Source organism: Cuculus canorus, chromosome 2, assembly GCF_017976375.1.
Source record: "Cuculus canorus isolate bCucCan1 chromosome 2, bCucCan1.pri, whole genome shotgun sequence".
NCBI lineage: Eukaryota > Metazoa > Chordata > Aves > Cuculiformes > Cuculidae > Cuculus > Cuculus canorus.
Genome location: NC_071402.1, coordinates 23573513 through 23598001, shown reverse-complemented (window position 1 = coordinate 23598001; position 24489 = coordinate 23573513). Strand labels below are relative to the sequence as shown.

General features: G+C 40.4%; 3 protein-coding genes across 9 annotated transcripts in view; 1 reads left to right on the top strand and 2 right to left on the bottom strand.

Moving 5' to 3' along the window:
• The window catches only part of VPS13B (vacuolar protein sorting 13 homolog B), a 453221-nt gene extending 447537 nt beyond the window's left edge, over positions 1–5684 (top strand). For all 4 annotated transcript variants that reach the window (XM_054059974.1, XM_054059977.1, XM_054059975.1 and 1 more), the window contains exon 62: positions 1178–5684. In XM_054059974.1, coding sequence (XP_053915949.1) covers positions 1178–1423 — 246 coding nt within the window. In that variant the 3' untranslated portion in view covers positions 1424–5684. The remainder of the gene's footprint in view (positions 1–1177) is intronic.
• A 131-nt stretch (positions 5685–5815) lies between these two features.
• Positions 5816–11774, bottom strand: LOC104056726 (cytochrome c oxidase subunit 6C). 2 transcript variants are annotated; one of them, XM_054059987.1, is made up of 4 exons: positions 11632–11774; positions 10384–10511; positions 8704–8855; positions 5816–5937 (listed from the first exon to the last, which is right to left on the bottom strand). In XM_054059987.1, exons 2-3 carry the CDS (start codon positions 10495–10497, stop codon positions 8736–8738), a joined length of 234 nt encoding a protein of 77 aa, XP_053915962.1. In that variant the 5' UTR covers positions 10498–10511; positions 11632–11774; the 3' UTR covers positions 5816–5937; positions 8704–8735. The 2 variants fall into 2 exon arrangements, with proteins under 2 accessions (XP_053915962.1, XP_053915960.1); XM_054059985.1 differs by having other exon boundaries at positions 8719–8855; positions 11632–11769.
• Positions 11775–11913: 139 nt separating this feature from the next.
• RGS22 (regulator of G protein signaling 22) overlaps positions 11914–24489 on the bottom strand; it is a 72956-nt gene continuing 60380 nt past the window's right edge. For 2 of the 3 annotated variants that reach the window (XR_008448776.1, XM_054059979.1), the window contains one exon: positions 11914–24486. Coding sequence is in view for 1 of the 3 variants with exons in the window: in XM_054059979.1 (XP_053915954.1) it covers positions 24478–24486 (9 nt within the window). In the remaining 2 variants the exon portion in view is untranslated. The remainder of the gene's footprint in view (positions 24487–24489) is intronic. The other variant, XR_008448775.1, reaches the window with a different exon arrangement.

Genomic DNA, 24489 nt, shown 5'->3' with positions numbered 1-24489 from the left:
ATCCAAAAGACAGAGACATTTGAAACCCTACCAAAGTGAAACTGGTCAGCAGTTCTCCCAGGTGTAAACAAGGAAGCATCAAAACCCTAGGATAACTTCTGCTTTTTTTTGTTCATTGCTTTGTTTTGGAAATAGCTTCTATTCTGAATGATTCTGCTAGGGATAGCACTGTAGCATCCATAGTGGTATTTCTGAAATATACTTTACTGCAATTAGCTTGATGCCGGCTCATGTATTTTCCCTTCTCCAGCTGGTCATAGTCATCTCTTCAATTTCTTCTTCAGAAAAGCGGCACAGCAGATTGATTTTCCAAAGCCAGGTTTGCTCATGGCTTTCCATTTAATTCCTTAGCTGGTTGGAACCATGTGGTAGATGCCTTTCCATTGACAGTATTTGTTTTACTGTGTTTTTTCCAATGAAAGCAGGTTACTTGCATCCCTCTTGCCAGAGCCTTGAACATCTATGCATTTCAGTGTGCAAAAAGGGATTTCTTCAGAGGAGTCCTTCCAACTCATGGTGATGGAAAAGGCAGCTTACTAAGACAACTTAATTTCTTCTCCCATGAGAAAGAAATGATGTGCCCAAACCATCTTTAGTAAAAACCTTTTGTTGAAAACAATGTAATTGTGTGAGTCCTCTGACCTAGAATGGCTTTTTTGGTGACCACAAGCAGGTGGATATATCCCATCGTAGAACATTCACATGGAAGGTAGCTTCTAGTCTTTGTTTTAAGTCAAGTAAGTTAAAGACTTGAACTTAACTGCCCAGATATAGCTATGGGCTGTCTTTAGTTGTACTTCATGAGAGAATTGCTGTCTGAGAAGCACTGCCAGGAGCTACTGGCATTTTTCTAAAAGGTGCTTGTCTTGTCTACAAAGAGCTGATCTATTATAAAGATCTACTCTGGAGCAAGGTGTGTAGAGTCTATCCCTGAAATTCTCAAAAGATACTGCTTAAATTTTCCATGGTAGAGTAAGAGCTTCTCAGAAGTGTGCAAAACTGCAAAGGAGAGGACTAATCCATCAAGCACTGAACTACGGGAGAACACAGTTGATTAAAACATCCTTTGAACTGTTGTAAGATCCCAGAGAGGAAGATTTTTAACTACAGAAAGTAACATAGAAATTATTGTCCTTACTACTAAGTTCAGTAATTACTTTGTGTTTTCTGATTTCAGGCAGATGGAGCTAGAGAGAGACTATCAGAACAACAGTACAACCGCCTTGTGGAGTACATCACAAAGACCTCTTATCACCTCCCGCCCAGCACCACAACAGTGCCAGCACCGCAACCTGTGGCTACTGAACACCTTCCAACTATACTGAAAACATATCAGTATGTAGTTGATCCAAATTTTGCCCAAGTATTCATTAGCAAATTCACCATGGTGAAAAATAAAGCCTTGAGGAAAGGGTTTCATTAATAATTATTTGTGGTGAGTATAGTCAAACTTTACCATTTCGAAAGTAATGTTTTCTCTGCAGTAACCTACATCAAGTAGAGATGCATATAATTTTTGAGGAGGTAGGAGATGATAACAAAGTTAAGCCCAATAGCTTTTCTAATCTTGACAACATTCTTGCTCCCTAGCCAAAATACTGGTGCTGGAAGGAACATGTTCTAGCAAACAAATAAAGCAAAAAGGAACAGCTTTGGATGACGGCTCAGCCAAAATCCTTTTTCTTTTCAATAACCAAAAATTGGAGAATAAAGAAAAATTACGTGCATACAGACATTTTTGCCACACACACAAAATGTGTATCAATACCTACTATATCATATTTTAGGGTCTGCCAGTGTCTGTTATAAACCAAGTTTATAACTCAGCTGTAAAAACTTGCTCAAGGCTGAGCGTTTCCCCACACACACACACTCCCCCAACATGCACGTCCTGAGGCAAAACATTTTCCCCCACTAAATCTGAAAAACTCGGTGTGGCTGGTTTAAGTTACTAGTGACAGCTGGGTTTTAGCACCACTTTAACCTTAAAATAGCTTCCTTTATTTGACTGAAGTCTTGCAGGACATTAGTCCTTAATGTAAACTAGTGCCTTTGTGTGGTTTGGAGAACAAAACATGAACTACAACGTGAACTTATTTTTAAAACTGTCTGTAAACAGGGACTTTATTTTATCCACCATCAAATCTTCAGAAGGACTTTCAATGTATATATGACATTGTGCGTTGTCTGGTTGTTCGCTGGAAGCCAGTAACATGCAGTTCAAAGATTCAAGAAATGGAGCTTAAGTTTCCTTAAAATCTACCAAAAATCCATGAGCTCAATGGAACGTAGATGTGCAGGTGCGAAGAAAAGCCTTGGTGGGTCTTGCTTACTTCTGATCTGCCTCCACTACATAGTACGTGTTCACTTAAACCCTAGTTCATTTTAAGCTTATAGATCATCTTTGAACAGATAAAACCAGGGATATTTAGGAACATGACCTTTCAAATGTTTGTGCTTAAGCAAAGTGAGATTTTGGGGACCCACAGGCTCTGATTACAGCTGTCAATGCTGCCATCACACTACGCTTATGAATAAGATGTTAAACACATCAAGACAGACGAGCTTTGCAAGTGTCTTATTTTTCAGACATTTCTGTTTGTAGTAGACAAGAAGGCACTGTCTCTGGGCACATTCTGATTACCTTATAAACCAAATCTGGCTATGGTAGCTTTATTTAAAAAAAACAAAAGCTTACTTGGTTTTCAGCTACGCGTGTTACTTTTCTCCTCTTCCTCTGTACTTACGGACATGAATTTTGTCTGGGGATTCCTGAACATGGTCAGCGTTGGAAACAAGAACTGGAACAAAATCTGATCATTGTTTGGAGTAGATCCATATGCTTTATAGTCAATAACTTCTATGCATACCTGATATGACCAACTGCACAGTAAATAAGAATGTAGTAACTGCAATGTTTTTCTCATGAGTTCTGTTGCGTTAGAAGGATTTTCTAAAAGCCGTTTCTCTTGTGTACTGAAAATACAGAAGCCTGAGATCTGCATTGTCCTTTCCTGAATGTGAAATAAGCCCATCCATTATCAACATTTCATACAGTGATTTAATAACTTAGTTCTTGTTTAAATAACACTATTTAAAAAATGTATATGTAGATACAAACATGTGTTTCATTCCTGAATATTTTATGGAAATAGTTTAATACTTCTAATTTTGCATATTGGTGGAAAAATTGTAATATAATGAGATTGTTTTAAGATAATAAAGCTATTCCTATAATACTTGGTTTTGTGAGCTATTTGGTCATTCAGTTACACGGGAATAAACAGGTCACTGTGTAGAACAGTGACAGGACAGACATAGAAGCTTCGTGTAGACCCCATTAGATTCCGCTTGGTCACTGGACTTTCTCATGTACCAGAAAATGCAATAGATCGTGACAACACTTTGGAAGTAAAAACTGATCATTAGCCTGCCAAAAACACATGTGCTGAAAAGTTTTATGCTTTTGTGACCAACTGAATCAAAACAGCACTGTAGTCACCATTTCAGTCAGACTAATCTGTTCATTATTTATGTAGTATGCAAACCAGCTGAGAGGATGGAAACTCACCTGTAAGAAATGAGGGATGGCCACAGTTTAATTTCTAAAAGGTTGTAGATTGCAGTCAGTGTTTAAGATACATTTGTGTTTTTCCTGAATTATATTCTCCTGGAGTAAACACTTGTTGAAATTACACTCTTCTTCAGTGAATCAAGCTAGCATCTTTACGGCATTAGGCAGGTTCTTTCTCCCCCTTCTGACCACATGTATGGGAATGTGCGGAGACAGCATATAAATCAGCCTCTCCTCCATACGAGCTGCGTGAACTATGAAAACAAAGTTGTCCAAAGAGCAGCTGCCTGTACTTAGCTGCTAAAGCACTCCAATGTGTACTCTTAACACATGCCTACTCTCATAATGCTCTCTAGGCCTGGAGCGCTCACACCTTCTAATCTATCACCTTTTTAGTTTACTTCCAGAACAATCAATCATTCCTCAAACACTCAGGCGTAAAGTCAGCCAAAAAATTTGAAGGCATGGTCAGGCTTATACATGGCAAGACCCTTCCCAAAGTAATGTAGGGCAAACAATTTCTTTTTATGTATTATTTCATACCTAAATATAGCAAAAGCCTTTACAAACAGCTGGGATGGTGTCACAGCAGACAAGCATGCTTTTCAGCTCTGCATCTCCTGGAAGCAGCACGTTAGACCCCAGAACAGGCAGCTGATCAGAGTCGAACTCTCACAGGTCTGTCTTGTATGCTAAGTCCTATTCCGAACTGTAAGAAGGGCTCAGCTGAACCCTTGCTGGCAAAGGCAAAAAAAAAAAAAAGAAGCACTTGCTTTGCATCCATCATGAAACCAGAATATTATACAGAAAACAACAATTACAAACTCTCAATGCAGACATAAAAGTTAGAAGTCACTTTTCTTCATTGTTGAATACATCTAGCCGGAGCCATCTCTGACCTCTGCTACATGGTCAAGAAGCTGTCTTATCTTCAGTCACAAAACTCATTTCTTTAAATCAGCACACGCTGGTACCTGAAGGAACAGAGACTGCAACAGTAGCTGCCCTTGGCTCAAACAGTTTAGAAGAAACTTGGAATTTAGAAGTAAATTAACTGGGAAGAATACAGGGGCTAGAGCTGCAAGGGAAGTCAGGTCTATTAGCCTGGCAGTAGCAAGTTTCTTGGCCTCTGAGGCTGTCAATGTGACTACAGACCCTGGCTATTTAAACCCTCAGCCATGCCCCAGAAAATGCTACTGGCAAGTACTTCCTGGCATAGTGTTTATACTGTACATTGGGAAGATAAATGGGTATCATTTGCTATCGTTAAGCTCTGGTTTCCCATTCACCACTAACGTCAAATTCTGTCTTTGCTCAAAGGAAGCACTTCCTGTATGGAAAGTTTAAAGAAAACCCCACATTGTTCTGTAACTAGTCTGGATCAAGTACATCAACTTGCGTGCTTTCAATTAGTTTATACGTTGCTCACAGGTACCTATTAAATATTAAGTAGCTAATGATCCAGTTAAAATAATAAGTTACTCTAAACAGGATTTGAACTGAAGACCTTCAAATACAAGATGGCTCAATTTGTCATGCTTCTTCACGCAAAGCCTTCCCTCCTTTCACACCATCAGCTTTGACTCCTCCCCTAGAACCCACACTCAGCAATCAAGAGCTACAACCCTAGGACCATCTTCAACCTCAGCAATAGGCAATGCACAAAGCATGTCCCAAGTGATGGATACCATGGCAGAAGACAGAGCATCAGGTCTTGACTACACAGAACACAGTAGAGATCAAAACTGCTCATCTGACTACTTCCAGATACTAAGGAGATTACACGTGTCTAGAGCAGTATTCTCAAGTAAGTATTTCTGACTTTGCCTGCTTTTACCCCCTTTCCTCTTGTACATCAAATACATGTGAACATACCTGCAGGTCCGAGTGATTTTCCCATTAGAGTAACATGTTTTATCCCAGCTGAAACCAAGACTCCTATGTAAAAGTGGGCATCAGAACAGTTCGTAAGTCTTGATGTAAACCATTTGCTGCTGTAAGGAAGACAATACAGTGCTGGCAGCAGAAAAGGAGGCAGGTTGGCCAGTATACTTCCAAGAATTCCTCTCCAAATCCTTTCATGTCAAGGTCAGTTCACCTTGTGAAGCCAGAGGTAACACAAACCCTCCCAGAAATCCAGCCTTTCTTTTCCTGTAACAACTATCCTCTTGCACACTCCTACTCTTCCCAGCATCTGAGCATTTAAGCATCTTGTCATTAATGAAGACAACTAGGCGCAACTGACGCAGGTATTTTATTTATTGAGTTACATCAAAGCGTGCCGTGCACTGAAGTGCATATCGCCTTACAATTCAGTGAACAAATAAGGTTCGGTCATCAAGTCTCCTTGGACTGAAGGGGATCTGCAAGATTAAAAAAAAGTTATGTTGGACAAACATCATGCTCGATGAGTAAATATATTAGCATGTACCAATGCAAAGCAATAGAGCAAAATGTTTATGCAGTGGTTTAGTCTACAGGAATTCCCCCTGTTATTTCCTGATGGTTTAAAATTCACACACCCTTCATGTGGCAAGCAGAAGTGAAACATGGAACAAATCAAGAGCTGAAACAGTACTGCACAGCACATCAGATTCACTGTACACACTGCACTAATAACTGAATCAATCTTGCTAAGGGCCTGAAAGAGAAAGGAATGCAGCTTTCAGATAGGAGCCAGAGAGGAAGCAAGTGGTATAGGCAACCTACCAAGAAAGGAAGAAAACCAAATTCAAATTGTTTCTCCTCAACATTTTATTGAACACAACCCAAGGCCAGCTGTGCTCCATGACAAATCATGCAAGTGGTTAGCACTGAACTCTTAGCTTGCCCCTTTATTCTATCACTGAGCATACTGTAGAGTTAGGATACCCCGGGAATTTGAACTTGCAATTGGTTTCCATCATCAGTATCACCACACAAAGTCCATGCCAAGTAGACAAAACAGTGTAAATACACACCTCAGTACCAAGTGGCCTACATGACCAGCAGTAAAAAACCTAGTAGAGAGTTCCAAGCTAACACCTTAACTCATGAATTCTCCTCCCTGCCTACTCTACCCTTTCCTCAATTTGGGGGCTAACTACTGATTCCAAAGGAAGTATTACATGAGGTTAAACCGCTGTATTTACTGCCACATACAGAATATATTCCAGTAAAATGGGAGATGTAGAGCATGCATGACCACTGAACCCTTTAAGTAACTGTACCAAAAAGGCATCAAATTCAACCTCCATCCAACTTCCGCTGCTGAGATTTAAGCTACTGAGGCAAATGAAAATGCCTTCCATCTGTTCTGTGTACTCGTCCTTTTCAGTCTTTTCACAATATCTGAAACACTGGAATTGTTTTACCTTTCTTCTATACTTAATGTGCAAGCACAAAACCCACAGCCTTTTTCTACTATGAAGGAGTGAAATGTATCAGTTCTTATATAAAGAGGTGAAGGAATAAGAAGCATGAGTAATTCAAATGAAATCACATATTAGGATTTGTCTTTCACTTTTTCTTTTGAGCTGGTGTAGTTAAGGAATGGAAGAAATATTTAGGAAACATTTAACAGGTGCACACAATGTGCAACATTTTTTTAAGCTGCCAATGGGAACATGAGCTGAGAGGGGAGCTCTATTTGCACTGAAAAAAATCTTGCTCATGATTCCAATTAAGCATTCAATATGCATCCCTGTTGACAGTGTTTGCTTCAAATGGTTTTACCACCAGATGGCCTTTCAGAATACTCTGATGAAGGCCACCTGACTAAAGAATGCAATTCTACTGTCTAAAAGTACCCATATATCAGCCGTAGGCCTGAACCAGAGGCAAAATCACCAAGATTAAAACCACGTAAATTTATTATTTCATTACTTACATTTGTGGCAGTTATAGCTAAAATTAAGAAGTTTCCCCCCTCACAAAAAAATAAAAACCAAAGTGATCGCCATCTATTTTTTTTTTAAATTTTGACATTTGTTTAAAGAGCTGGGGCTCTGCTTTTTTTAATGCAATTGTATTACGCAGAAACCAGATAGTTGTAGATTGTCTCCCAACAGAATTTAGTATTAATAGTGTTAAGTACAAATGTTTTATTCCATCTTGCTGCTTTAAGCAAACAGGCTGAGAAAATCCAGCTGGCCAGGATAATTAGAGCCGCAGATTATCACATAATGATCACAATATGAAAACATTCCAAAAGAATAAAAAAGCTATCATTCCGGATTAGTTTGAAGTCATGTTAAGAGAAGCAGAGAACTGAACGTAAGAAATCTGGATCAAGAAGGGGGAGGAATTCTTTATTGAGTTGTCACATTGTGAGCCTGTGCAGTTTAGTGAGTGTGCTTATTAATAACTACAACAACGCTGAAATAAAGACTTCTTTTACCCTGGTGTCATGACAAGAAGTTAGAAAGAACAAAGTTTGGTAGTCTTCAAACAAAAGGCAGTGTTAAGTGCTTGGAAAACAGCATCGTGAACAAAGTTCTATTCAAGCTTAATGCAGTATGGCAATCATCTGAATATTAGTACGTGGAGCTGAGTGCCACTGCGATTCATATAACTAACTATATTGCTTAAGTAGTCATGAGGGGAAACATAGTTATCTTCCCCCTCTCACCAACTTTAAAATACAAAAGGATGTGTGGAAGCTGTCTCTTTCCTACATTAAGATGCATGCTATGAGAAAGAAACAGCCTCCCTGTTTTCTCATGCACCACTACACGTACATAAGTAGAAGTTACAGACAGCCCTATGCAAAGCAGTTCAAAATGTGACAACATCAATATAACACTGATATCAGTCAAGTCTTGGAGCCTTATACAAAACTTTTGTCTCCTAAGCGAAAACAGAACTGTTCTGAACGTGGCTGTGTGAGGAGGGAAAGGCCTGGCATCACTCTTTGCTAGTCTCCTATCTCATACAAGTTAACTAAACACGTTACCCAAAAGGTATTCATAAGCTTCCTACTCTGCCCTTACTTCCCGCTCCCCAGTTGTGGTATTTCTTCATGTTTTTATTACCCACAGTTCTCTCCAGTGCCATATGTATCCTTTTCCTTTGGGAGCACCTTTCTATTTGATCAAAATAGAATAACCTCTGAACAGAATCACAATGTTTCGCTGAAACAATCTACTTACCAAATAGTTTATTACCTGTAAATGCGTAACCATCATTTGGGTGGTGCAGACTCAAACACACCAGCTGCCCTCATGGCTTCGAAGTCCTTCATGGGATCATAGTTTTTATAGAACTCTGCATAAGCTCGTTTTCTGGGCTCAGCAACTAAAAACTGGAAAGTAACGCATTGAAAATTAAAGTTTGCAAAGTGCCTTTCGCTGAAATCAGCAAAATATCACTTTGTTCTTGTCCAAATCCACAGTTCAGGCTACCTGACCATTGATCAGGAAAGCAGATGTCTTAAGTGAAACATTAAAAACAAAGTCCATTACAAGATAGGACATGACACTTTTAAGATCCAGAAACACTCACCTATATGGACACTCAAGTGTCCAATGTCCTCCCTGGTAATAGTTTGATATGTAAAGCATGTCATTACCTGCTGCCGAACTGTAACTGCAGATGAAATGGCATCCTAAAATAATGTATTACGTTTGAGCTACACTGCAGGTCAATTCCAGAAGCCTGGTAAATTTATAAGACTGCCAAGCCAATCTTACAGCTCACCGACATAAGAAGACATGATCTTGACTCCCTGGATATTCATTCACATGAAACACACGGACATGCTCAGGAAGCTCCCCAAAATGTGAAGGGAAGTCCAAGGCAGGTGTGTCCAATGGTATTTAATATGTAACAAAGCAGATCACTACTTACATCCATGTTACTCGTCCTAAATATGGTCTGCTGCCTTACTTGTGTGATCATGTGGGGGTGCCACATAAGGTATAAAACCACAGGCTATTTAAAAGAATTATATGCTAAGTCTGACCACAAAGAAGCTTGCCTACCTGTTAACAGATATTGAGCTATAACTGTACAAGCTTATTGTTTCCAACAGATGTTTATCTCTGAGAAGTTTAAGTCAGCTGTGATACTTTTGTGATAAACAACCTGAAACTAACGTAATTTCTAGTCACTTTTATCAATAGCTTCCCGAGAACTCAAACAGTACATGACTGAGTTCAATGGGAAAACCAAGATCCAGTTCTTCCACAGTAATCCAAACTGTCTTGCTTTCTTCGCAGGTGGGATCCGAGAATTAGTAAGGCACTCAAGAACAACTACCACTCTTAGCTTTGTCAGAAGGCTCTCAAGGACCATGAAAAACAAGCAGCAATCTGTAAGTGCACTCTTCTAGAGATGTAATGCCCCATTTCCACTTGCTACTTCAAAAGAAAGGATAAAAGGACTGAACCAGCCCTCCCCACACTGGTATCTTCGGTGTGAAGGATGGGTTTTCCCAAATTGCTCGTAAGCAAGTTTTCTGAAATCAGTCTAGAAATAAAGTAACACCTGGTCAACTCTCCAAAGCCTCAGATACCCTGACAGAAAGAAAGAGACGTATCTAACGTCCATGAATTGTGCAAAAGACTGAGTAGTCTAGGACCAGGAGACTCAAGATTAAGTTCATATGAATTTCATGATCTTGATCACATGGCTTAAAGAATCAGGTTATTTGTATAACTTCTACAAATGAAGATTAGGAAGATTTATTTATGTTCTAGAAACTTGCTTATAAAAATACATTACTAAAGCTTTCTGATGAACAACTCAACCAAATCTCAACAGAAAAATATTATCAATTCCCAGAACACTCTAATGAGTCCAGTTTATGATTGAATTACTGCAGAACTCACCTTGTATAATGCCGCACATCCCAGAGATACGAAAAATGCCCCAAACAGGTGAAATTTCATCCGCCTGGCCAACAGGCGCCGCATTTGCGGCTTAGGCAACAGTGCAGACGACATGGTGATTAGATTTCCTAAGAAGAAAGAAAGAAAAAATAAAAATTATGAGACAAGAAGCTCTACTTCAACAATTTTCTGTAACTCTACTCTACAAAGATAGTGCTTTGTGTTTTTTGCAATCACAACCACAACATAAGCAATAACGCTCTATTTGACTTCTCAACGGGAGCATTTAAGGGAGAACATTCAAGGACAACCGGTTTATGACATGAATCTCAGTTAGTTTTCATACTATTACAAGTACTGACATAATGGCCTTTGCTGTTGATGCTACTTCCTACCCTACCTGCAGGATCCATCATTCCAGGCCTGCTGTCCCAATGTTCACATCAGAACATCAATGTGATCAATTCAGGACACTGATCACATTTTGTCCATTTCTAAGCACACACATCTTGATCTAGTTTGTGGTCGGTCTGCCTAAAGTAACTACAAGCGCTATTGCACTGACAGGCTGAGAGAGCTGGCGTTGTTCAGCCTGGGGAAGAGGAAGATGCAGGGAGACCTAAGAGCGACTTCCCAGTACCTGAAGGGGGCGTAAATTGAAAAGGGCCTTTTTACAAGGACATGCAATGACAGGACTAGGGGCAAATGGTACAAACAGGAGAGGGGAAGATTTAGAGTAGACATTAGGAACAAATTCTTCACGATGAGAGTAGTGAGGCACTGGCACAGGTTGCCCAGGGAAGTTGTGGCTGCCCCATCTAGGGAGGTGTTCAAGGCCAGGTTGGATGGAGCTCTAAGCAGCCTGGTGGGAGGTGTCCCTGCCCACGGCAGGGGGGTGGAACTGGATGATCCCTTAAGGTCCCTTCCAACTCAAACCATCCTATGACCACGGGATTTTTTTTCCCATTTGGCGAGATGTTACCAAGCCCCCCGGGCGCTACGAAGCGCCCCCCTAGGTGCCCCCGAAGCCCGGGGCTACCCGAGGCCCCGCGCCCCCCGAGGGGGAAGCGCCGCGCAGGGCCCGCCGCCCTCAGGGACGCGCAGAGGTCACAGGCGAGCCCGGCCCGCGGCGGAACGGAGGGAGGAGGGAGAGGGAGGAAGGGAAGGGAAGGGAGCGGGGGCTGCGAGCGGCGGGGCGAGGGGAGCGGGGGGATCAGAGCGAAGATGGGGGATGTGGCGCGGCCTCACCTCGGCGCGGCCCCTCTCTGTCCTTGCGCCCTGCTGCTCTGCGGCGCCGCCACGCGCCTGCGCGCGGGCAGCTACGGCGGGCGGCGAGGGACAAACACCGCCGTGCGCGCGAGCGGGGTGGGGTGCGGGCGAGGCGGTGTGTGAGTGAAGGGCGAGCGGGAAGGGCAAGCGGTGTGGGTGCAGCCGGGGTTGGGCTTCAGGGGCACTCGCAGGAGCTCGGGTTCAATGCCCGCCTGTAACTCGGGCTGCACCCAGCGGAGCAGCGGCCGCAGCCTTTGCAGCAGCCGCAGCCTTTGCAGCAGGGCTTTGCTGACATCAGTCAGTGGTGCTGTGCAACAAACAAAGATATCATAGAATAGTGTGGGTTGGAAGGGACCTTAAAGATCATCCAGTTCCAGCCCCCTGCCATGGGCACATCCCACTAGATCAGGTTGCCCAAAGCCCCATCCAGCCTGGCCTTGAACTTCTCCGGGGGTGGGGCAGCCACAACTTCCCTGAGCAACCTGTGCCAGTGCCTCACCACTCACGTGGCGAAGAAATTCTCCCTTACGTCTAGTCTAAAATTGTGTGGCACAGGAAGTTATTTAACAAAACTGTGGAGTGGCAGCTGTACAAAAAAATGAGGACAAATCAATGATTCCTAAATGGAAAAAGTTAAAATTAGTAGGACAAAGAAAAATATTTTTATACAGCCCTTGCAGGAGCCGCAGCCCTCACAGTAGCTGCGGCCCTTGCAGCATTTGTGGCCCTCACACCAGACCAGAGCTCTTGCACCGCTGTGTGCTCACTGCCCCACCAATTCCCCAACAAACCCACTCCCAGCTCCCTTCCCACATGCATCAGTCAGTTTTCCAGACCTGCAGGGCAGCTGTCAAACCCAAACAGCCTGAACACCAGAATACCTGAAATAATAATCGTTACAGAGTTTGCTAAGAACGATTGGCCGAGCCTAGAAACAAATACAGCAATCTGTAATCCTTTCTAGGTGTTCCTGGGCTAGTTTTTATACCTTTCTTGGAAATGAGGCACATATGTTTCCAGCTAATAGCCACCTGCATATGGTATTGTCATTGGTTTTATTCCTGGGGGATCTCTGTGGGATTTACACTAAATGCTATAGATTCCTGCCTTGAAAAAACTGAAGCCCCTCCTGTGCAGCGAGGTATTCATTCGAGCCTTATGCTCCCTTGCCAAAGGCAGCAGGACTTGACATCAAATGACGGAAGAGATGGGCCCTTAAAAATGAAGAGAAGTTGCTTTTCTTTTGATGGGATTAAAGAAGAGGAGAGCATCATTAGAAAATTGCAGAGAAATCATTCAGCAGTGGCTACAAGCTTGGAGAATGATCTTTGTAGCATCAGTCTGAAGAGGTGTAATTTAGACAGTGTTCCGCAAACTGATAAGTTTGTTACAATAGTCGGGACCAAAATGGAGAATGTCTGACCAGGAGTTTTTCTGTGTGGATTAACACAAAGAGCCAAATGTTAATAATGTCATGCCAAAAGAATGACAAGATATATCTGTAACCTGATTATGAGGGTCTAAAGAAACACCCAGGCCCACAAGGTCCACGCTGGTGCTGAGGTGAGCTCATGCAGTCATTCGGTAAGATTGGGAAAGAAATGTCAGGGTGAGTTTTCTAAGGGGCCTTAAAAGCTCCACACAACTTGCCCTTGTATTACACAATGTAAGAAAAACAGAACATGGAATTGATTGGAATAAAAGTATAGCAGGTTTCCTGGCTACTATCATTATAAATTATATATGAGGAATTTTCCTGTAAATACGAGTCTTGGTAGGACAGAATATTTTGGTGGATGATCTGCAAATAACAAAATCTTCATTGCTGTTTTCAATAGCTTACTTCATGGCTGGCTAGGTTGTTAAATTCTTTTCTATGTGACCAGTTTCCCCATGTGCCTGAGATACTGCTGGCTAGGAATCTTTGTGTTATAGTTAAGATGCTAAATGAAGTGCTAATTATTATTATTCTTTTACATCATTACTGTGGAATATACAGCCAACTCCTTATTGTTCCATATAAAGGGCAGTTCTGGACTGTGCAAATAAGGGATAAAAAAAGGTTAAGGAAAATTGGAGGAGGAGCTGTGGAAGGAGGGCAGAGGTAACTGTTAAGTCAGTGCAGATTGTTGTTTCCCATCATTTCGGTTTCTGAATGGATTACAAGACTGCATGTGGTTCTGGACCCAAGTTGACACCACGCACCCATGTACATTAAAGCAAATAAACCTTCAGAGACACTGAGGCATACAGCACACAGACAATAGCAGTCATTTCCTTTCTAGTCAACCCAGTCCATGGGGTTTGTGGCACCTGGTCCAGTTGTCTTTTGAACATGAATATTAGGACCATTTGCACAAAAGATGTCACAGTTACCAAACTAGAGTTTGCAGTCTTCTTTTCCTCTCTAAATACTATAGTGCCAACAATAACTGACACTTCTTCATGGTGTTCTTGAAAGGAATCGTCTTTTGAGAAGGAAGGCATTAATACTAAATCATTTCTTGGTTATGCTCCATTGAAATTTAAAATAAAATTTACCTCTGACTTTACTCAGAGAAAATTTGTGCAGTGAATCCTTGTCTTTTCCACTAAGGCTGCCAGCTGTGATACTTAGGACCGTACCTGCTGTGGTGTGGACTGAAGCCGACTAGGAACAGGACTGTGACAATCCAGTGATTTTGCATATGCCACAAAAAAAATCTTTAGATAATCATAATCTGGATCAAATTAGAACCAAAAGTCTACTGGAAAAAGATCACATCAGCAATCCCCTGAGCCAGCTGCTCAATAAACTGAACAGTTTATTGTAACATCTACCTCTCTATCACAAAAGAAAAAAAAAGTTAACAATGCCATGTGCCACATATGAAAATGCATGCATTTGTGCTCCTCCTCTCATTTCTGTGCCAGAAGTTAACTCATCAAATACTCTCTTACCAGGGCTTTGTTGACATCAGTCAACGGTGCTGTGGAACAAACAAAGATTTTGTGGCACAAGAAGTTGTTGAACAAAATTGGAGTGTCAGCTGTACAAAAAATGTGGGTGAATCAATGATTCCTAAATGGAAAAAGTCAAAATTAGTAGGAGGAAGAAAAATATTTTTGTACTTCCAAAAGGGCATTATAAACAAAGGAGAAAAAAGAAAAAGCTGAAGTTCAAATCAGAGCAAATAAAGCAGATGGGGATTTCACAAGCCTTTGTTGATTTTGTGCATGCTTCTGAAATAGAAAAATCTCAAAAAAAAAAGCAATTTCTTAAGTTTTGTTCCACTTGTAAAGAGGTGGATTTCTGTATTTTTATACATACCAAATAATGATATACTTATGCAAATGATCCTTTGTTTGGTACCATTATGAGCTATATTGTTAAAAACAGAGTATCAGCTATTTCCCAAGCTCCCAACATGCGGTCAAGACATGGCTGATGTTTGCATTCAGGCCAAAGAACTGGAAACCACATCAAGTTCCATAGCTCAGACGTTAACATTAATGTGGTAATCTTTTTTTCCCTGAACTGGAGCGTGGTTCTGTATTAATTGTTCTCACTCTGAAGTCCTCCAGGTGCAGAGGGCCTATTTGAACTAGACACACTGCTTATTTCAGCAACTTTGTTTAGATAAACTGGATTTTTAACCAAGTAATACACAATATATCTGTCATTTTTACCTAAAATTTTAACTTAGACTTGTCTGAGTCATTGTTCATTACCAGGAATGTTCTATATTATCATCTGTTTTCTTAGAAAAAAAGAACATATCCACCAAAATGCCTCCTTCCAGACCTGTTCCTTGCTCAAATCCATTAAAATGATGCCAGGATTCTTTTGTGTTTTCAAATGTTATGTGGCCTGTCTGCAGTGGAAATAAAGTCATCAGAGACAAGGTTTTCATACTATTCCTTCCCTTCTCCTTATTTGCTGAGAGGTGCCTTCCTCTGGTGAAGTTTTTCTCGTTCCTCATCCTTATTTTTCTAGACAGGAACCTATGGAGTTAAACCAACTTTACAGACCAATACACCAATCTCCAGTTTAACCACTCAACATGGAATTGTTACATGTAATTCAGTCTCTACAGTTCCATCTCCGCAAACAACAGTTCATCAGATGTAGACCACAAGCATTCCTAGGCTGGGTTCAGCTCCAGAGTGGGAAAGCCTCTTTCAAACAGAAGATTTGGCTCGCCCTCTACAAGGCACTCTATTTGGCCCTTTCCTTGGTTAGGTGTAACAGACTTGCTCTGGGCAGCTCTCGGCTCAGAGTGCATCTCTCCAAGGAGTGAGCTGAGCAGAGAGGAAAAGAGCTTTGCTCAGGGGCTGCATCCTGGGGGAGTGACACCTAAAAATGTAGCTACGGGATTTAACCTGGAGACATCTATGCCCTTTATTTACTCAGTACAATACGGAGCTTGTTTTGACAAAAAAAAAAAAGGCAGGTCTAGGTCATGTGTAAAGTGCCACTTTTGCAATTGTTTCCTATGGCAAGATTTTAAACCTTTTCTTGTAGGTTTCTAAACCTCTCATTTTAGTTTGTTTCAATTCATGTTGAGGTGGTGACATGGTGAGTATTACAAGATGTTGGCAAATTCTCTTTTCTGGGTCTGAAGTGACAGTCTAGAAGGAAGGGGGTTCTCTTTAAGATATGTAGTGACTTGTATCATCGTATTGCAGTCATGTCAACAAAGTGGTGTCCATTTATGAAAAGAGAATTCATGAACACAGAACCAAAACTAAAACAACAAGTAACCCAATGATTATGTGTTTCTTGACCTCCTTATGACCTGGTGAACACATTGTGAGCCTGAAAGCTTGTCTGTTGTTTCCAATTACATCACCTGGTCTAATAAAAGAGATCCTCTCTTCCTAAAAAAAATGCCTTTACTTTTGTTTATTTTGGTATAGGAACAACCTATCAACTTAGGATTGCTATGTTGTGTAAAGGCTCCAGAGCTTTTATTTGATATTTGTGGTACTGCAAATATAATAGAATTTCTTTGCAATCATAACTTTGGCAACACTTGAAGTCACAGCAGTCAGGGAGTCTGTGAGTACAATATCCCCAGTGGAACTAATATTGATGTCGAGTTGTGGTCCCAGGTTTGAAAGGCAAAGCACAGTCAAAAGTGTGAGGCTTCCAGAAAGTAGTCAAATCATCTGTTCGTGCTTTTTTAACAAACTTGTTACTGGTATAAACTTTTTAAAAATATGTATACTTAAACCAGCCCGTTTTAAACTTCACTCTTTTGCTTGAAATAATCTAATTAGGAAATTGTGGCTCTCAGGTTTCTACTGCATTGAGCTTCATGATTAACGAAACTGGATATAGATAACAGCGTAAGCAACCTTAGTTAAATATATTTTGATTAAATGAGTTCAGGATACATTTTCCTAAGACAAATTTGGCCATGTTCAATATGTCGTTACATGTAAACGTCTGGGAAAATTGCAGTGTTTTTCCAAGCAGGAGGCATGAGATTACGATAATCCATAGCCTCCACCACAGTATTAATTAGTACGACTTGCTAACCAGGGATGTAGTATTTGTAAATGAAATTCTAGAAGGGCATCAGTAAGGAACAGGATGTTGAAGCCAAATGGAAAACATGAACCAATAAAAAGGCTGAACTAGCTAGAAGTGCAAGCTCAGCCTTTGAAGTTAGTTCAAGTACTGCATGCTTTAATTTTGGTGTAATCTTATGATGGGGGTACAAACAAGAACTCAGAAACAGATTTTGTAACATTTGGCCCAATTGTAGATGAATCAGTTTGTTGATGGTTACCAACAATTGCACAGCCAGAGAAGCTGTGGTCTTTGTTAAATTAGATTTAATAATTGGCTTCAGTGGGAGTTTCGGGTGCAGAGCAAATGAGGTGTCATGGCCCTTGACTATCATAAGATTCCTTAGCAGAGGCTAAGCTTTTGCATTCAGAGAAACCTGAATATGGATTCGGAGAAAATAAGTCCCTTGAGTTCATCTGCTCACTCCCCTGCCTCAATATGGGTCTCAAAACACGTAGCCGTTCCTGGCAGATGTGCATGTCTTATCTGTTTTTAGAACCCCTCTGATGACAAGAAGGATTCCAAAAGCTCTCTGGACAGTTTCTTTCTAATCCTTAATTGTTGTCTCGGAATACAAATCTGTGATTAGCACTACATTACCTTGGCAAGCACAACTAAGCCTATGTATTTCTGTGTTTTGATTTTGTTTTGCTTTGGGTTGTTTTAATATACTTTTATGTGGAGCTGCAGTGACAATGCCATGCTTTCCTGGTATTTCACTCAAAAAAATAAATAAAAGATCACTGTTATCATCCTCTGGACAGCTTTCCAAAGGCCTGCTACTGCCAGAAGACGTGAATTAAGAGAATAAGTTTCAATACATACAGCAAATTTCAGGATCAGGCAGCCACGAGTTAAGATGATCTTTGAACTGTAAAGTCATAAACTGGAAGATTAAGATGGTGGTACATACTTTCCTTTTTTAGATCAAGCATTCAGTTCATTAGTTTGAAAATAATAAATCATTTATTGTAGCCTTTAGTGAATGGCCCAACACATGCTGTTAATTACTTTCTCGTTTGGGAGAAAAAACAGAGGGAAAGTTAATTTTTTTTCTTGCATATGCTTTCTAGAGGAAAAAAAACCTCCCCAAAATTGCATTTATTTTCTCTTTGCAGCAGCAGTGCAGACCTCTGTGAAGAGTCATATTCGTCAACAAAGCAAGTGTAGTGGCTCTGTCTTCTCAAGCGCAAGTGAATACAAACCCAAACACTGCAACAAAACATAAAGACCTTCATTTTGGGGAAAAAAATACACGGGAGAAAATGGTTGGAATAGTGTATTAGTAAGAAGATGATATACACCAGACTTAAGCCCTATGTGATTATGACAGTAATGTTTACCAAACAAGATAATTTTATGCATATATGTGTATAGTGTGTATGTATATGGATATGCACACAGGCACGCACAAACCCATGAAATATAGATTGTATAAACAGGTATACCTGCATGCACACACATATACACATACAAAACTGTAAAGGTGTAAGTTGCCCTAGAGACACAACAGATTTGATTCCCAAAATACCTTTTTCTGGAATGAGTGGTATTCAAACCAATCAGGGGCTGGGCTTCACAAAACCAATACTGAGCAGCTGGGTCTTGCTTCTGGCATGAAACTCATTTAGTTGCCCACTGGTGGAAACTACTAAGAATCCTAAAAGCTTGTTCATTACCTTTGCCCAGACATAAGCACCACAGCCTATTACAGATGAATATTCCCAATGAAATCTTTGTATTTGCTGACTTTGACGGATGGGGAATATTGCATAAGCTACTGAGTGCCTGTGCATTCCTTGAGTGTGATGCTGTGCCTTTTTCTTGCTTGCTTTGTCATTTGTTTCATTTAACTTTCTCATTAACAACACAATTGCTTTGCTTTGTTCAAAAATCCTTTTCTGAGAAGCGAGAATTACTTTCTTTTTCAACTACTTGCCAACAAAAGATTTTCAAAGGCATATGGTACAGTGGAGTCATGTACAAGATTGTTTTAGAAGAAAAAATTATCTAAAATTAAAAGCACAGTCCTCTTACTATGTTTCCACTTTTCCTTTGACATGAAATGAAAACTTAACATGAGACATGCACACATTTCACCAGCATACTCTGAACAAATACATAATTAACATGTGGAATAAGCAGTACTGTTGTCAACGCTTCCACATATGTTACCATGAAAGTGAAATATGTTAATTAATGGAGAAATAGAGTAAAATCCAAGTTAATGCAGCCTGTGCTTGACATATAAATTAGGTCAGCTCAATGAGTATTAAAATTAAGAGAATCTCAACTATACCTTGGCAGCCCTTGCTTTAGTGGGTCCTGCATAATTCTGATCTGCTCCAGCACTCTGATAAATTATTACTTGGCAAAGAAGTATCCATCGTGGCCATTGTGTAAATGCTTTACTAAATCACTGCTAGAAATCAAAATGTGTGAGTTCATTAGCAGGTAGGTAGACTTTGGTGGTTTGTATTAATCCAATGTGCTGGACTGACAGAATCCTATTTGAAGGCTACGTAATAAGAGGAGAAATTAAAAAAAAGCCTATATAGCAATACCATGTGGCTTCTGATTTGGGAACTACAATTTAGCCTATTAGACATGGACCTGTTCCAAAAGTGCACATTCGAACAATCATGCATGAAGGAGTTAGAAACACAGATGTCAATTATAACTCTGAAATCCTGGGAATGCTCCAAATCAGGCCATTAGAGGTAGGTTTGAACTGTGAGTACAGATCCAGATCTAAAATTTTTGTTCAAACTTGTCTTTCTCTAACATTCTTACAGCAACTACTGAGTGCATTAAACCCAGCAATGTTCCATAAGCTTACAAAACAATACCAGTTAACCCTATATAGCTGTATTCAAACATGAATCACAGTAACTGAATAAAACCATTTCTGTAAAAGACAGTAATGAAAATCATCAGTTGAATGTAATGTTTAAAGAAGTCAAATTCAAGCTGGGTTACTGCAGCTCCATTGGCCACGCACAGCTACACAGTGATCAGTTTGGCCCAGTATTTAACATTAGAAACATAAATAACATAAGGATTTTCTTTTCCAAGTTGGGGACTGAACTTTGAAATATCTGGTCTCTTTTCGATCTTTTTACACACACACATGCTAAAGTCAATAGTTTTGACAAGAGCAATAGTGTTGGGTGGGATTGAGACTGGCCATTTCACAAGCCTACAAGAGGTAGAGGATAGAAAATATCCCCAAGTGTGTAATACAGTATAGGGGTAAAGGCACAGAAGGAGCGGTGAAGGGACACCTGCCATTTTTCAGTGTTCTTAAAACCGGGGAACTGAAAGTCTCACATTTAGGAAAATACCCAGTTCATTGATAGTTTTATCTATAGACTTCATGAATAAAGTTTCCCTTTTTTGCAAAGTGAGTCACAGTGATTCTTCTTGTATAAAAGATGTAGAAGATGTGGCGCAAACGCGTTTGGCCTTGGCCACCTGGTACTGTATAAAACCAGAACCAATAACAGAAACTGGGTCTGCTGCATCTGATCCACTGCTGTGTCTGCAAAGCACCTCTCTTCATTGCTGGTCTCAATGCCTGGTGGTTAAGACTAGATTTCCACACTTTGAAACTGACAAATGAATCCACAGCCCAGAGTCTAAGACCACTCTTCATTAACAGTACTTCAAGAAACAGCCACTAAGAAGAGATCATGAGGAGCACAGAGGCAATGACAGAGCAGCTTTATACAGACACAAATGAGAAAACATTTGCATTTAAATGGCCTCGTGACCACCACGACCCCTTGTAACTATTGTAAGCGTGGACCTTGAAAACATAATCCAGCACTACGTATTTTCAGCAATTCATCTCATAGTCCAATACTTTGTGTCATGCAGTAGTAGGAAAGAAATCAAAACAAAATTTATAATGCTCCTTCCTGAGGTGCATAGTCACAGCTTGTGTTGACATCAAAAGTATTTGAAGGAGAAACTTCAGGACTGCACCATCAAAGATTATAAAATGTTTTAATAAACATGCCAGGTCTGATGACAGAAAAGTGAAATACACAGTAATAGCATCTAAGTTTAAATATTTACGAATCTAAATGATGGATTTAAAAAAATCCAAAATAGTTCCAATATGTTGCATTACTTGGAAGTAAACAATGAAAGTAAGTCTGAATGAATATGATTAGATTGTGTATTTTGAATGCCACTAAAGCATAAATCCGTCCAGAAGAGTTTCTAAGTTTGCAGGTTTCTGAAAACAGAATTGTTTTTATTGTCTGTAGCAGCAAACGCTACAGAGAACTGTTGATCTGCTGTAGAGTTCTGAAAGTCCCAATATATATGTAATTAAAATAAACAAGGAATAAAGTTTTAGTTATCTAAGGAGAGAGGTGCTAGGGTTGTTGAGTAAAACTTTTCTAGCCCTTAAAAACTGCTGAGCTCACAGAGGCAGTAGATCAGCAACCTAAGAGATAATAGATCTCAAGACCAAGATGAAAAGGCAAGAGCAATGCAAGATTTCTGAAGTGATATAGTCATTGTTCAGCACAATAACATTTGGTCAGTCTCTGTACCTGTTCATTTCTCAGGCTGTCATCTGGAACTGCAATAGTCATTGCTTGGTCCCTTGGGACAAGTCTAAAACCACTGTTCCATTTCAGATTTGTCACAAAATAGCGGTTATGGGGTATCTGCCATCGCATCAGATTATATTCAGTAACCCAGAAATGAAAGCATTCCTGTCTTTTAATATATTCCCTGTCCAACTGCTCAACATTTCACAGAATCATAGAATGGTTCGGGTTGGAAGGGACCTTAAAGGTCATTCAGTTCCAAACCCCCTGCCATGGACAGGAACACTTTCTACTGGATCGAGTTTCTCAAAGCCTCATCCAACCTGGCCTTGAACACCTCCAGGGACAGGGTATCCACAGCTTCTCTGGGCAACCTGTTCCAGAGCCTCACCACTGTCACAGTAAATAATTTCTTCATAGTATCTATTCTAAATCTGCCCTCTTTCAGCTTAAAAACTTTACCCCTTGTCCTATCCCTGCACTCCCTGACAAAGAGGACCTCTCCATCTTTCCTGCAGGAAAATGTCTTTCAAATTAACACATAAAATAGGCATAACAATATGACATGTATTTCTAGCATTACTAATACATGTGATCCTCCTCAGTTGCCTACTACAGATATGGCCTATGAGTGATAGTGCATGTGCGTGTGTATGCATATGTGTTTCAGTTGACACGGAGGCAGAACTGCAAACTTGGTTGGAGGCTATCATCAGTTTGTACAGCATGAGTGGATAGACTAGGCAGTCTGTCCACTAAAATTCCATTCACTCATTGAAGTACATGAAGTACTTTTTTTGCTTATTTTTAAGTTTGATAGACATGTATGGCATTAATCATAGTAACTGTCTTGGACAGTAGTTTTTGCATGGAGGGCTGGTAAATCTTCATTAACAATTTGGCAAGGCTGGAACATATTCCCAAGGAGCTTTATCATCTGTGACATATATATGAATAATATTTTTCATTTTAAAAGTAATCCAAGTATGATTCAAGTCAAAACTACTAGTATGAGCATTGTCTACATGTTATTTAACTGTCTCAAAATGCTGTGAAGGCCAGAATACAACAAAACAGAACCTGACTGCCGCGTTCTTGCTTTTGGTTTTGTACACTGTACTGACCACAGCAGTAGAATATGGCCTTTCACGTGTTTTTTTAAGATGGACATGTATCACTGTATTTATGGCATTTCGTGATTCTTCTTTGCCTTTTACATTAATGAGTGGTAGGCCATATAGTACCACATGTGCTCTGCTCACTACAAGATGCTGCATTCCATCCTCCTCAGATGTACTGAGCATTAAACGTTAACTGCGTGAAATATGGGAAACTATGGAAAACCAGGACAAGAATTTTACCTTTTATTCTCTTGTGGTTTCTACTCAAGTCGTCTTTCTTGGATAGTGTCACACAAGCAAACAAACCAAATGCAGAAGGAATGAAGGTAATCATGAAGCAAACTCTGTCTCTGAAGTGTGAGGAAAGTGAGAATGGAACCAATAATTTCCCTTATTCCTTCTGTGAGGATATGTGAGCAGGGCAGCTATGTGAGCAGCGCAGCTATATCCATAAAACTGAATGTCTTTCTTCCCCACCAGCCTGTCTGAAGCAACTCACATACAATTCTTGGGCATTGTGTCATGAGTTGTTCTTAGCTGCCACTCTACACTCGGGAGGAAAGGGCTCATGAATGGTCCTTAGCAGTATGATCTAAGATCTCCAAGTAAGTAACCTTTACTTCTAACAACTGAGACAGGGCTGCATGGTTCATTGTCCTTGTCTCCAGGTTAGGAGTGGTAGTGAAAAACAATCCCACCGCTAACTCAGAGCTAGTCCTCAGGAACTCAGCAAGCTGGAGCTTGCTGATCTGCTTTTCTCTTACATGCGTTACACACATGTAAAGAAGAATGAAGCCAATAACTCTGTGGCTGGGGACTGGTGTTTAAAGTGGTCTGAAAATTGCGGAGAGGTCTGTCATCATCCTGTGCCCTGCTTAGCAGTTAGTTCTGCCCTTGTTCCCTTTTAACTCCCCAATTAATGCTTTGGCCCTAGTGCCCACATCAACTCTGCCTCAGTTACTTTTGAAACTCTTGAAATCATTAAGTTCTCAATCGTGTGTGTGTCCTGGTGGATTTTAAGCCTTTCTTGTGGATAAAAGCTAAGAAAAGAGGCGGAAGGTGTACCTTGGACCAGGCATCAGACTGGATTGGGAGCAAACTACAACAGGGTTTGATTTTTGATTGCTCAGACACCTCATGAGTTATCCATAATGAACAGAAATTGCAGTAGTGAGAGCATAGCGTGCTAAGACACACTGTTTCAGGGCTGTCAGTTCAATGCAGTGTTTTAGTTATTCATTAGATCAGGCACTGAAGAATTTGGTTTGATTATCTTTAGGATCAAGACCACCTAGTTGATTGTGCCATGCATACTTCAGTGGAATCTCACTCTGATTTGAGCCTCAAGGTGTGCTGTGAAACAAGTGAGTAATAGAAGAGTCAGTATCACAATGTTATTGATATGGAATACAGTAGAAGATGTTTATTTTCCACCCTTGACAATTGTCTAATGGTTCTTAATAATATTCCAAGTTGTCATCTTTGCTCTGGAAACAGAAGGACAAACCTTGCTTGTATGTTACTTTTGTGTCTCCTGCCCACCTCCATTATATGTTTCTGCATTCCCTTCCTGAGAGAGATTTTAATATGCCTG